The 15,503-nt window shown below is 37.1% G+C and overlaps 1 protein-coding gene across 1 annotated transcript in view; it reads left to right on the top strand.

Annotated features, from left to right (window-relative positions):
- Nucleotides 1-15,503, top strand: part of Usp50 (ubiquitin specific peptidase 50) — a 45,773-nt gene that overhangs the window by 6,399 nt on the left and 23,871 nt on the right. Inside the window, exon 6 of the mRNA XM_046461111.2 lies at nucleotides 5,624-5,756. Coding sequence (XP_046317067.1) covers nucleotides 5,624-5,756 — 133 coding nt within the window. The remainder of the gene's footprint in view (nucleotides 1-5,623; nucleotides 5,757-15,503) is intronic.

Here is a 15,503-nt window from a genome sequence, read left to right as displayed (position 1 = left end):
TGAATTTTGACATTTCATGGGCAGATTTTTTTGTACTAGGAATTGAACCCAGGGTCACTTTATCACTGAGAACACATCCTCAGTGTTTTTTTTTTTTTTTTTTGAGACAGGGTCTCACTAAGTTGCTTAGAGCTTCCCTAAGTTGCTGAGGCTGGCTTTGAACTTGTGGTCCTCCTGCCTCAGGCTGTCCATTCTCTGGGATTATAGGTGTGTCCCACCAAGCCTGGCTTGTGGTCAGATACTTTTGAAGAACTTTATTGAGATGTAATTCACATGACAACAATTCACCCATTTAAAAATGTACAATCCAATAGAATCTGGTATATTACATTGTTAATTTAAAAAATTGTGGCAATATATACATAATGTAATATTTGCCATTATGGCAATTTAAGTGTGCAATTTTTTAGCATTAATTACATTCACAATGTTGTAAAATAATCACCACTTTTCATTCTCCTAAACAAACTCTAACCATTAAGCAATAACTCTACACCCTCCCTCTCCTGGTCCTCTGTAACCCTAGTCAACTTCTGCTTCTATAACTTTGCCTTTTCTAGGTACCTCATATAAACAGTGTTTGTGTTTTTGTCTGGCATATTCACTTTGTGTAATGCTTTCAAGGTTTATCCGTATGGCAGCATGTACCAGAATCTCCTTCTGAGTATAATATTTATAATATAACATATTTACTATATTTACAATGTTATACTCAATTTCAATGCATATATATTCCATAGCTTGTTCATCTATCATGTGATGATGGACAGACATTTGAGTTGTTTCCACCTTTTAGCTTTTTTTTTGGTACTGGGGATTGAACCCAGGGGTATTCGACCACTGAACCACATCCCCAACCTTATTTTATTTGGAGACAGGATCTCACTGAGTTGCTTAGTGCCTTGCTGTTGCTGAGGCTGGCTTTGAACTAGCGATGCTCCTGTCTCAGCTTCCCAAAATGCTGGGATCACAGTCGTGCGCCACCACACCCAGATACTTTTAAGCTATTTTGAATTGCTACAATGAACACTGGTATAAAAAATATCTGTTTGACACCTCTTGATTAAATTATGGACTTGTCTAACTGTTGTAGTTCTGTCACTTTGGGGTTTAAAAAAATGAAGCTGCATTAATAAGAGTAGAAACATTTTAAAGCGATAAAAATCCTTGGTGAATTAAACCTTTTATCATTATGAATCTCTTTTGTCTGATTTCATGACTATCCAAACTTTGACTCATGCTTTTATTGTTTTTTATTTATTTTTTTTAGTTTTAGATGGACACAATATCCTCATTTTATTTATTTTTATGTGGTGCTGAGGTTCGAACCCAGGGCCTCACGTGTGTGCGAGGCAAATACTCCACCACTGAGCTACAACCCCAGATCTCATACTTTTATCTTATACCCAGAGCAAGAGAGAGAGAGAGAGAGAGAGAGAGAGAATTTTTTAATATTTATTTTTTAGTTTTCGGTGGACACAACATCTTTATTTTACTTGTATGTGGTGCTGAGGATTGAACCCAGCGCCCCACGCATGCCAGGCGAGCGTGCTACCACTTGAGCCACATCCCCAGCCCAACCCAGCTATTTTAGTTGTTTTACCTGGAAATTCACTCTAGTTATTTAGCCCATAATATTGCAAATACAGAATGCTGTTATTTATCAATTTGTTGATAAATGTGGTTTCTTGTATTAATTTTTATTGTTTTCCTGATTTCTTTCTAATCTTCTTTTTTTGATACTATCCTAATGAATGTCGTATTTTTGAAAAGCATCTGTTTGAGTCTTGCTCAGTTCCTATAGGTTTATGTCTAGGAGTGGAATTGATAGGTCCTATGATAACTGCCAAACTGTTTTCCACAGTGGCTGCACCAGCTTTCATTCCTTTGGCCATCTCCAGTGTTCCAATTTCTCTGCATCCTCACCGTCATTTGTTACTTTCCATTTTGTTGTTGTTTTTAACAATGACCCTCATCTTAGTAGCTCATTGAACATTAGTGACTAATGCTGTTGACCATTTTTCATGTGCTTATTACCATTTGTTTATCTGTGAAGGGCATGTCTCTTCAAATGCCTTGATGTGGCAGATAAAAAAAAAAATGAAAAGGACACAAGAAGTCAAAAAAGTTTTACAAGACATATGTTTTTGTCAATCTGGGGGCTATGCAATGATTGTCAAAATAGAATATATTTAGATCAGTGAAGATTCTAATCTAATTTGTCTAATTCAAATATCCAGTGAAATCTTCAGACAAACTTGGAATAGAAACTTTACAGAAAAACAGCAGAATAAGAGTGAACATAGTAGAATGAGGAATTTTCCAGGTAGAGAAGAAGAAGGGAATTCTACATGCAGATGCATGTTGGTTTGTCTGTTAGATAAATGTGAGGATGGAACAGAAAGGTGTGGTGATGAGGCAATGAGACAGGTGTTATCAGTTTTTTGTCTCTGGGACCAACATACAAACAAGAACAACTTAGAGGAGCAAAAGTTTACTTTGGGGCTCATGGTTTCAGTCTGTGTTTGGCTGATTTCCTGTGCTCTGGGCTTGAAGTGAGGCAGAGCATCGTGGTGGCAGGCCATGACAGAGGAAAGCTGCTCACCTCATGGCAACCAGGAAGCAGAGTAAGAGCCTGGGGAGCCAAGTATGATCCTAGAGGTACTACACCAGTGATCAACTTCCTCTGGCCACACCTACCTGCCCAGTAGTTAATCACCCAGTAGTTAATCAAATTATCAATCCACCTGAGGATGTGGTTCAGTGGTAGCACATTTACCTGGCATGTGTGAGGGCCTGGGTTCAATCCTCAGCACTGAGGAAAAAAAAAAAAATTACCAAGCTGGGGATGTGGCTCAGTGGTAAAATGCTTGCCTGGTATGCATGAAGCCCTGGGTTCAAATCCCCAAGCACCCCCCCCCCCAAAATATATTATCAATCCAACAAGTGGATTAGGTTATAGCTCTCATGATGTAATAATTTTACCTCCTGAATTAACGCAATAAAGCATGTTGTCTGCTTTATCCATCAGAGTTCTTAGGATATTAACCAGTTTTAAATTCTCAGTCTGGCAATTCCAAATCCTGCCCCCTCCTCCTTTTTTTAGTTATAGTTGGACACAATACCTTTATTTATTTATTTTTTAAAATGTGGTGCTGAGGATCGAACCCAGGGCCTCACACACATCCTAGGCAAGAGCTCTACCGCTGAGCCCCAACCCCATACCCAACCCTGCCATTTCTGATTCTCATGTTCTTTAAAATGTGCTCTTTGACTCTGAGTATGACTTGTAATTTTTTTTCCTGATAGTCGATAGGATGTCCTGCACAAAAAGAACAGCTCTAAGTAGGTCTTTAGTAATGTGGTGGTGAGGTGTTGGGGAGGGGGAATCGTTCTTGTCCTGCGGTTAGGTCTTGGTTTTTTTAATGCATCTGTGTCTCTGGACTCAGTGCACCTCAGCTTTTTTCTTCTTCATTAGGGAAGAGCATGGTCAGTACAGGCTGAGTTGGGTATTCCCCTCCCCACAGCTCACTTAGGTTGGTAAAAAAACAGGCTATGCTCTAGTTAACTGGTTTCTCCTGTGAGAAGACCCTATTAAGATTAGAGTGTTCCTGGTATATTTCAAAATGGCTTCTTTGTGACTCTCCCCACCAGAGGCAGGAGGAAATTTTCCTCTGATATTTACTGTGAGAAATTTTGGGGGTGCCTGGAGGCAAAGCTCACACAAGTGTGAAGGACCTTTGACTGAGTCCTCTAGAGTTTAAGGCTCAGTCTTGTTTGCATGAGTCTCCAGCACTTCTCCAATCTCCAGTTTTCCTATCACAGACTGGTTCCCTCATGGTTTCTGCCCAGCAGTTTCTGCTCTGGTAAGTTGTGATTCTCTGTCTGTCTCTCCTGATTTTGGGGATATCAGTTTGTTCTCCCACATCACTTCTCTCATAGATCTAAGAAGAGTTGATTTTCAGTTTTTTTCTCTAACTTATTGTTAGAGAAATGACTTTCAAGTTCCTTGTATGTGTAATCATAAAGTCTCCTCTTGTTTTGGTGTTTAAATTGTTCCAAATTGGCCTTTGGGAGCCCCCTCAAGCCTGGACCTAAGACCCCCTTAGTTAATTTGTCTGTTTATGAAGCTATACTTACTTAAAATGTATCCTTTTTAAGTGTACAGTATCTATGAATTTTGACAAATGTTTAGATACTCTACTGCCTCAACCAACATATAGACTAATTCCATTACCCCAAGAAGTTTTCTGATGGTTTTTTTCCACCACCCACTTCTCCCACCCTAAAATCCTGGAAACTGCTGATCTGATTTCCATCTCTGCAGTTTTACCTTCTTCAGAAAAGTCATATTCTGTGTAACCTTTTCAGTCTGGCTTCTTTCATGTAGCATAATGCTTTTGAGCTTAGCCCATGTTGTTGCATGTTTTAGTAGATCGTTCTTAGTGCTGTGTATTGTTAGTTTTTTAAAAAAATATTTAATTGTTGTCAATGAATGTTTATTTTGTTTATTTATATACGTTGCTGAGAATTGAACCTGGTGCCTTACACATGCTGGGCTAGCACTCTACCACTGAGCTACAACCTAGTCCCTACTGTTACTTTTTATGGGAGGAAAAAAAAAAACAGCTATTTATCCATTAACCAGCTGGTGGACTTTTATTTCCAGTTTTTGGCAAATATGAATAAAGCTGCTATTTATGCTTTATGATTTACATAAATCTATGCTTTATGATTTACATAAATCTTCATTTCTCTTGAAATGGTATCTACTCATGAGATTCCTGGGTCATATGGTATTGCCTTACTTTTTCTGAACAAGGTTTCTTGCTTTCTGACACAAGAAGACTCAGCCTTATCTAATAATCCCCTCACTTCTGGCCTTAATCAGTCATTTTTCTGAAATGTACATGATTATTTTCTTTATAAAGCTCTTGAGTGATTCTGATATAAGCCCAGGTTTGGAAACTTCTAATCTATATACCAGTACAGAATGTGAAAGATTTTCACCACATTTTCTTATTGAAACATTATATTAGGACCTCAGAGCTTGAAATCAGGACACTGGCAAGACAACCTGTGCTGAAATCAAGATAGGGAAAAGACGAGCCCCTGGGTTAGCATGACTCACATCTGCTGGGGCAAAGTTCTCAGGAGGTTTCCAGTGGGATTTCCCCTCCCTATGCTGAATCTGCTTTTGGTCCTTTTCCCCCACTAGGTTCAGTTTAGCTTGAATATACACTGTTTCCCCTCTGGATCCAACTCCTGGATCACACCAGTCTCACTTTTGGTGAGGCTTGTGGATGTGGTGTTTCCAAATACATTTAGATAAGAAAGAAGAAATTTATGTACAGGTCTGTACTAGCTAATTTGTCTTTATTTAACATTTATTTTTTAGGTGTAGATGGACACAACACAATGCCTTTATTTTTATGTGGTGCTGAGGATCGAACCCAGGTCTCGCCCGTGCTACGCGAGCACTCCACCGCTGAGCCACAATCCCAGCCCCACCAGCTAATCTTTCTAATAAATTACTTTTAACTGTTTTTGGAATTTGTCAAGATAGAGTTCATTAATGTGTGCCTCACAAACTTTATACTTAATATACTTTTTATTTCTCCAGGTTTGACATCCAGGGTACACTGAAAAGAAAACTGAGAACAGATATTCATTACCCACTCACTAACTTGGACCTCACTCCTTACATTTGTCCAGTTTTCCGGAAGCATCCCAAATACAACCTCTGTGCAGTGGTGGTGAGTAAAATACCTTGTACTTTCCCCACATTTGTCCTTTGAAGCTATAGTAGTAATGTGTGCCTGGCTTGCTGAACAAGAGCTTGTCTATAACATAATTTTAAAGAAAATTCTGGATTATCTGCTTGAATTCCTACTCTTTCTCTCTCTCTCTCTGACTTCTCCTATACCATCCTTTTAAAAACAAATTATGGAGCATGGGAACTTTCTGCTTTGACATAGAATAGTAGTGAAAGAATGAAACGACCCACCCACAGCCTTTCTGCTTTCTCTCCACTCAGGGCTATTTTGATGGAGGGACATTTGCAAATTGTGCTCCTAGAGGCCACAGATCTCAGTTCCAATAGTGTTAGGTTGCATAATCATGAGCCACTCAGTGGCCAAAGCCACTAATAGTCACAGACTCAATGCCTATATGCAGCCTGACGTAGGAAATCCCCAGGGGGTCCTTTGGGCTCTATGTCAATCGTGATCTGTGAAGAGTCCCTGAAGGAAAGAAAGCCTGAGAATAATTCAGATCAAATCACCAGAACCTCTCACTTCAACCAGCCCCAGGTAGCATACTGTTCTCTGGGCTTCTGTTCTGGATCATGATATCAAAGATCTGTTTCAGAATACAGTCATATTAGTCATGTTCCAGACTGGACCTGAAGGTCCAATTGCATGTGTATCAGAGGGGTTTGGCCCCTGCCAGAGCAGTGTGCTCCACCAGGCTTCTGATATACTGAAGGCCCATTGCCTCTTCACCTTATTGTTGAACTAACATATTCTAAAACGATAATCTTGCTGGTCTTCCTCATTAACATTGTTATAGGGACAGATGAGGCAAGGCACCAAAGACAGCAGGAAACAGTTTTATTTGGCTGCAGCCAGGTTCAGAGGGCACAGCTTCTGTTGTAATCAATCCCCTGAACCCCGAGTTCAGGCAGTTTCAGAAATTTATACCAGCATATAAGGGAAGGGGCTCAGAAGTTAACAGTCAGCAGAAGTTCACATAAAAGCAGCTTTTTCTTTCACTGTTTTGGGAAAGTTAACCCTTCAAGGGCAGTACCTGAGAAGGGGAGAGCTTCTTCCCCTTTTTCTTTCCTCTCCCTGCCAGCTGTTACCATGGAGCCCAATTGGTAACTTCTCTTATCTTAGAAATGTAGACATCTTTTTGAGTTCCAGCTCAAGGCCAGAGGCTTTGTTTACACATTTCTACAAACTACTATACTGGATACGTGTTTGTGAAAAACTAGTAAGGGGGTGTCCAGCACCTGGAGTGCGGATTTCTTCCCGGACAGTGGCCAAGTAAAACAGGGCTACATGAAAATTGGAAGTTTATCTACATTAAACTCTTTTGTAGAGATTTTTTTTTTCTGACAGTCCCAAAATCATCCATGGTGAAGATTTCTGAAGAAGCCCAGTTAAGACTTTTTTTTTTTGTGGAGAAAGGGGGTACCACTACAACATCTCTCAGAACCATACCTCCAAACTTTTTAAAATGATCACTTTATCGTTTTCACTTAAATGCTTGACATTCTCCTTCTTTCCAATTTATCCTGTCCCCAACTGGTTTTTCTTTCTTCACTCTATTTGGGAATCTACGGTGACATCTCTCTCTCTGTCATATCAAATGTAGACACTAATGTGAATTTCAAAATAGTACAGGAACTTCCCTCCCCTAGATTTTACTATTTTAACTTCTCATAAAGTGTTTCTCTTTTAAGAAAATTTAAGTGATAAAAAGCTAGAATTCATATTTAAAATCTAGGTACATTGTGAAAAGATACACATTTATATAAAGAATCTCCCAAGCCTTTAATAAATTCTGAATCTATTTAGTATTTAAGTTATTTTTAGTTAAGTGAAGGGCTAAAATGTATATCTTTGGAAAAGATATACATTTAGAATTCATGGCAAAATGATGATCCAGAGAGATAAGAACTAAACATCATTGACATTAAGGTGCACGGAGATAGGAAAAGTCCCTCTAGGGCTTTGCTACTGCAGGTGTGGTGCCCAGGATCCCTAGAGCATCAGTTCCCCTGTTAGAAATCAAGACTCTTGGGCCCCACCCCAGACATTCTGACTCAGAGCATGCATTTTAGCAAGATTTTGGTGTAATTTGTGTGCAGATTGAAATATGATATTCATTTAGACCAGAAGGGAAGGATACCTCCTCATCTTCCTTAGAGAAGAGATTTATGCTGCTTTTACTGAAGTCTTGAAGATTTTACTGCTTTAAAAGGAAGATACTTTATCTGCCAGGGTATTTATTCAATTTGCTTTACAGACACTTGCTATGTACCAGGCACTGTTCCTTTAATCTTCATCATAGCCCTGTGAGGACGGGCACCATTATTATCATCCCCATTTTACAGTCTGGCTGTAGGCACACAAAGGTTAATAATTTACCCCAAATCATACTGCCTACAAAGATCAGAGACAAGATCTGAACAAGGAGGCTGGCTCCAAACAGTCCTGCTCTCAGCTCCACATCCTGTTACCTCTGGCTCTGAAACATGTCTCTATAGGAAGCCCAGAGGAAGCTTCTACCCTGCTCCTTGTACTTTCCCTGCATTTGTCCTTTGAAGCAATAGTAGTGATGTGTGCCTGGCTTGCTGAACAAGAGCCTGTCCATATATGTTAGGAAGAATATCTTTTTTCCTTATATATGATGTTCCTTCAAATATTTGAAAATAGCAATCATACTCACAGTATTTAGTTCCTTCAACCATCCTCAAATGATTGGTTTCCAGAAAGACTATTTTAAAACTTATAAAACATTTCAGGCACAGAAAACTAAATAGAATAAGTACTCAAATTACTCTCAACCTACATTAAAAAACAACATATCGTAGGTAGAATCAGTCTCACGTATATATTTTATTTTATTTTATTTTTTAGTTATAGATGGACACAATACCTTTATTTTTATGTGTTGCTGAGGAGCGAACCCAGTGCCTCACATGTGAGAAGCTCTACCATTGAGCTACAACCCCGTTCCTCATGTATATCTTTAATGATCCCACTCCCCTGGCCTCTCTGATGTTACCATTATGTGAACTCCATGTGTATTTTTCCCATGTATTCTTTCATACTTCTTTGCACATGTATGCAGCTGTACTCATCAAGTTGTATTGTTTGTATGCTTTCTGTGTCTGCTATATTGTATGTACTGCTCTATATGTATGCAATGTGGAATGTTAAATTGAGTTGATTAACATTGTTTCTTTTTTTTGTGATAGACATTTGTCATTTACTCTCACCTATTTTCAAATATATTATACATTATTGATTATAGTCACCAGTTGTACAACAGGTCTCAAAAACTTATCCTGTCTAGCTAAACTTTTGTATCTTTGACCAACAACTTTCCATTACCTGTTGTTTTCCTTTCAGCCTCTAGTAACCAACATTCTACTGTCTTCTTCAATGAGTTTGACTTTTTTTAAGATTCCGGATGTAAGTGAGATCATGTGGTGGTGTTAATTTTTTTTGTACCTGGCTTATTTTACTTAGCACAGTATCCTCAAACTTTATCCATCATTGCAAATTGAAGAATTTCTTCCTTTTTAAAGGTCCAGATAGTATTCCATTGTGTATTTATACTACATTTTCTTTATACATTCATCAACTGATGGACATGTAGGGTGATTAAGTATGTGCCTTGGCAGTTGTGAATAGTGCTGTGATGAATGTGGACCTGGGGATATCACTTCCTATTAATTTAATTTCCTTAGGATACATATCCATAAGTGGGATTGCTGGGTTATACGGTGGTTCTATTTTTTATTTTTTTGAGGAAAATTTAAATCATTTTCCATAATGGAAATACTAATTTACATTCCCACCAATTGTATATAAGAGTTCCCTTCTCTGCATATCCTAGCACTTGTTATCTTTCATCTTTTTTTTAAATTGATGTACACAATGATGCGATTCACTTAGGATTTTTCATATATGTGCATAGAAAAATTATGTCAGATTTATTCCACTGTCTTTCCTATTCCTATCCCCCTCCCTTCCCTTCATTCCCTTTTGTATAATCTAGTAAACTTTTCTCCTCCCCCCTCCTTTATTGTGATTTAGCTTCCACATATCAACAAAAACATTCAAACTTTGATTTTTGGGGGGATTGGCCTATTTCATTTAGCATGATAGTCTCCACATCCATCCATCCATTTACTAGCAAATGTCATAAAGTCTTTCTTTTTTATGGCTGAGTAATATCTCATTGTTTATATACACCATAATTTCTTTATCCATTCATTGTTCATGGGTATATAGGTTGGTTCCATAGCTTAGCTATTGTGAATTGAGCTGCTGTAAACATTGATGTGGCTGCATCCCTGTAGTATGTTGATTTTTAACTCCTTTGGATATATGCCAAGGTGTGGGATAACTGGGTCAAATGGTGGTTCCATTCCTAGTTTTTTGAGGAATCTCCATGCTGCTTTCCAGACTGGTTGCAACAATTTTCAGTCCCACCAATAATTTTTGCATACCCTTTTCCCCAAATCCTTGCCAACATTGTTGCTTGTATTCTTGATAGTTGTCATTCTGACTGGAGTGAGATAAAAATCTCAAGTGTAGTTTTGGTTTGCATTCTCTAATTGCTAAAGATGTTTTCATACATTTGTTGATCATCTGTATTTCTTCTTTTAAGAAGGGTCTGTTCATTTCCTTTGTCTACTTATTGATTGGGTTATTTACTTTTTTGGTGTTAAGTTTCTTGTGTTCTTTGTATATCCTGGAAATTAATGCCCTATCTGAGGTGCAGGTGGTAAAGATTTTCTCCCATTCTGTAGACTCTCTCTAAATACTCTTAATTGTTTCCTTTGCTGTCAAGAAGCTTTTTAGTTAGGTAAAATCCCATTTATTGATTCTTGATTTTACTTCTGGCACTTTTAGGAGTCTTAAGAAAGTCAGTTCCTGACCCAATATATTTAAGTGCTGAGCCTACATTTTCTTCTAGTATGTTCAGGATTTCTGTTCTAATCCCTAGGTCTTTGATCCACTTTGAGTTAATTTTTGTGCAGGGTGAGAGATATGGGTTAACTTTCATTCTATTACATATGGCTTTCCAGTTTTCCCAGCACCATTTGTTAAAGAAGCTATCTTTTCTCCAATGAATGTTTTTGGTGCCTTTGTCTAGTATAAGAAAACTGTATTTATGTGGATTTGTCTCTGTGTCTTCTATTTTGAACCACTGGTCTTCACGTCTGTTTTGGAGCCAATACAATGCTGTTTTTGTTACCATAGCTTTGTAGTATAATTTAAGGTGTGGTATTTTGATGACTCCTGCTTCGCTTTTCTTGTTGAGGATTGCTTTGGCTATTTCTGAGCCTCTTATTTTCCAAATTAATTTCATGACTGCTTTTTCTGTTTCTATGAAGAATGTCATTGGAATTTTGATGGGAATTGCATTGAATCTCTAAATAGTGCTTTTGGTAGTGTGGCCATTTTGACTATCTTAATTCTGCCTATCCAAGATCATGGGAGTTCATTCCATCTTCTAAAGGCCTCCTTGATTTCTTTCTTTAGTGTTCTATAGATTTTACTGTAGAGATCCTTCACCTCTATTGTTAGGTTGGTTCCTAAGTATTTTATTTTTTTGTGGCTATTTTGAATGGAATGGTTTTCCTCATTTTCAGTTGATTCATCACTGATGTATAGGAACACAATTGATTTATGGGTGTTGATTTTGAATCCCTCTACTTTGCTGTATTTGTTTATGAGTTCAAGAAGTTTTCTGGTGGAGTGTTTTTGGTTTTCTAAATATAGAATCATGTCATCAGCAAATAGGGATAGTTTGAATTCTTCTTTTCCTATATGTATCCTTTTCATTTATTTCTTTTGTCTAATTGATCTGACTAGAGTTTCCAGGACTATGTTGAATAGAAGTGGTGATAGAAGGCATCCTGGAAAGAAAATGATTTGCCAGTAATATTAAGAATTTTTGCATCTATGTTCATCAGGAATATTGGTCTGAAATTTTCTTTCCTTGATGTGTCTTTGTCTGGTTTTGGTATTACGGTGAGACTAGCTTCATAGAAGGAGCTTGGGAAGGGTTGCCTCCTTTTCTATTTCATGGAATAATTTGAGGAGGATTAGTGTTAGTTCTTCTTTGATGGTCTGGGAGAACTCAGCTGAGAATCCATCTGGTTCTGGGCTTTTCTTTGTTGGTAAGCTTTTGATGGCATTTTCAATTTCATTGCTTGAATTTTTTAAATATTTGTTTTAGTTGTAGGTGGACACAATAAGTTTTTAATGTGGTGCCAAGGATCGAACCCAGAGCCTCACATGTGCTAGGTGAGAGCTTTACCACTGAGCCACATTCCCGGCCCCTCATTGCTTGAAATTTATCTGTTTAAATTTTCTATGTCCTTCTGCTTCAATTTGGGTAGGTCACATGTCTCTAGAAATTTGTCAATGTCTTTAAGATTTTCTATTTTACTAGAGTATAGATTTTCAAAATTGGTTCTTATTATCATCTGTATTTCAGTAGTGTCTATTGTGATTTCATTTTTCATAGTAAATTTTAGTAATTTGAGTTTTTTCCCTCTCTTTCTCTTTGTTAGCTTGGCTAAGGGTTTATCAATTTCATTGATTTTTTTCCCCCCAAAGAATCAACTTTTTGTTTTGTCGATTTTTGGGTTGTTTCTTTTATTTCAATTTCATTGACTTCATCTTTGATTTTAATTATTTCCTGTATTCTACAGTTTTTGTTATTAATTTGTCCTTCTCGTTCTAGGGTTTTGAGATGTAATGTCAGGTTATTTATTTTTTGACTTTTTATTCTTTTAATAAATGAGCTTAATGCAATGAACTTTCCTCTTAGCACTGACTTCATAATGTCCCAGAAATTTTGATATATTTTATTGCTATTCACATTTACCTATAAGTATTTTTTATTTCAGCCCTGATTTCTGCTATCCATTTACCTTTCAATAGCATATTATTTAGTCTCCCAATGTTAGAGTAGTTTCTATTTTTTATTTTACCATTTATTTCTAATTTCATTCCAATATGATCTGATAGGATGCAAGGCATTATCTCTATTTTTTTTTTGTATTTGCTCACAGTTGCTTTGTGGCCTAAGATATGGTTTATTTTAGAGAAGGATCCATGTGCTGCTGAGAAGAAAGTGTATTCAGTCCTTGATGGATAAAATATTCTATATATGTATATTATCTAAATTGTTGTATCTTTTAGTTCTATAAATACTTTGTGGGTTTTTTTTGTTTGTTTGTTTGGAGGATCTATCCAGTGGTGAGAGAGGTATGTTAAAGTATTATTGTGTTGCGGTTTATTTGCTTCTTGAAATTGATAAGGGTTTGTTTGATGTACGTAAATGCTCGATATCTTGGGGAATAAATATTATGTCTGGTTGGTGTATAAATTCCCTGAAGCAGTATGAAATGTCCTTCTTTGTCCCTTCTGATTAACTTTGGCTTAAAGTCCACTTTTTCTGATATGAGGATAGAAATCCCTGCTTGTTTACAAGATCTATGTGGATGATGTTTTTTTCTCATTCTTTTACCGTCATTCTGTGGATGTCTTTGTGTATGAGTTCACTCTTTTGGAGGCAGCATATTGTTGGGTCTTGTTTTTTAATCCAATCCCAGGCTATGTCTTTTGATTGATGAATTTAGGCCATTTACATTCAATGTTTTTATTGAGATATGATTTTTATTCCCTTTCATTTTGATTTATTTCTGGTTTTAATTTGAATTAGTTTCTCTGTTGATAGTGTAGTTCTTCCCTATGGTTTTCATTTTTATTTTTGTTTGCTTGTTTTTTATTGAGATATGATTTTTATTCCCTTTCATTTTGATTTATTTCTGGTTTTAATTTGAATTAGTTTCTCTGTTGATAGTGTAATTCTTCCCTTTTATGGTTTTCACTTTTATTTTTCATTTCTTCTTCATGAAATATCTTATTATGTTTTGTAGTACAGGCTTTCTGGTTGTGAATTTTTTAACTTTTGTTTATCATGGAAGGTAATCTTGTAGACAAAATTTCTGGAGGAAGGATTTAGGCTTAGGTGGGTTCTAGGCTCTTTGCTGAATGCCAGTGGGTCTGGAGATTTTAAATCAGCACACCTTCAGGGCCCAGTAATTGCTGGTCCATGCTGGAAGACTATACCCCAGGGATCTCCCCTGGGTTCCACTCGTGTGGTGGAGGAGCAAATTCTTTGTCCCCTATGTCACTTGCAGTCCCCACGTTTCCTGGTCTTGGGTTCAGTCTCTAAACTCAATCTCTCCTGTCCCTGCCCTTTCAAATTTCTGAATTTCTGACCAGACACCTCTCTCCCAGCTGGTCCTGTAAGCAGCCAGATTGCAGAGGGAGAGTTAGAGCTGGGTGGAGCTCCATGACAAGTTGTCCCCAGTGTAAACCTCTCTCCACATTTGATTTTCTCCTGGTTGCTTAGGCACACTTTATGTTGTGCAGTGTGTTTACTGTGCCTGTATTATGGGCCCAATTTGGGTTTGCCAGGAATGGGCTCCCTCAGCTGCTGACCCCCATTCTGCAGCTGCAAAATGGTTCCTTCCTTCGTTTTCCACACTCCACCTGGAGAGATGGCAGCTTCTTTCCCACACAAAGATATTGTGTAGTGCACCTTTCAGTTTAGTTGGACAATGTCCTTGATCTCTAAATGCCCTATACCCAGACATGCCTCAGGCCTCCTAAAAATGCAGGTTCCTTTATTTCCTTTACTGAAAGAACTATACAAGGAACATTTATACATATTTCACCTAGAGTCAATAATTAAAATTATATCGTTGTGTACACTTTAATATATTTATGCTCTCTGTGTGGAGGTATATCACACACACATTTTTTAGTTACTTATTTGTATACTAGTTGCATTTATCATGACACTCCATCCAAAAATATATCAACATATATCTTTAAATCACATTCTTACACATGCTTACAATACTAGTATTATACATAAGAAAATTTAAAACTCTATCACTTAAAAACTCATAGATCTGTTTTCTAATGTCAACTGTCCCAAAGTTTTGGTTTTTTTTAAGGATCAGAATTTATTCAGAATTCATAAACTATATTTGATTGTTAAACAGTCACTTTTGACAAAGAGAATTTTTAATTTAATTTAGTTGAAACACCAAATTTTTCCAATTAAGTCTTTTCTGTCTCGTTTAAGAAATCCTAACCACACCCAGCATGTTGGTATATGCCTGACATCCCAGCAACACAGAAGGCTTAGGCAGGAGGATGGCAAATCTGAGGCCAGATTCAATAATGGAAAACTTAGTAAGACTCTGTCTGAAAGTAAAATAAATAAATAAATAAACAAACAAATAAAAATAAAAAGGGCTGGGGATATATCTCAGTGGTATAGTGCTTGCCTAGCATGTGTAAAGCTCCTAGGTTCAATCTCCAATACCATAAAAAGGAAAAAAAAAAAAAAGAATCTTTTCCAATCCTGCATTTATGTAAATATTTATATATCTTCTGAAGAAAATTGTTGTTTTGTACTTTTAATAGTATGGTATGATGTAGAAACTCAATTTTACTTTTTTCCATATGAATAACGGATGTCTTAACATTCTGTTTTTCTCAGTAATAATTTATAAAGTTGCTTATCCTGTGGTGTGTGTCCTTTGGTCAGTTCATTCGTGTTTGGGCTAATTGCATACTATCTTAATTACTATAGCTGTAAAATAAATCTTGATCTCTGGCAGGGCAAGACCCATCATTATTCCCATAAGTCAAGAGCATCACAATTTT

Source organism: Marmota monax, unplaced genomic scaffold, assembly GCF_021218885.2.
Source record: "Marmota monax isolate L192 unplaced genomic scaffold, Marmota_monax_Labrador192_F-V1.1 WCK01_AAM20220418_F8-fsc00001, whole genome shotgun sequence".
Lineage (NCBI taxonomy): Eukaryota > Metazoa > Chordata > Mammalia > Rodentia > Sciuridae > Marmota > Marmota monax.
Note: the sequence above shows the minus strand (reverse complement) of the source record. Positions and strands in the feature narration are given on the sequence as shown.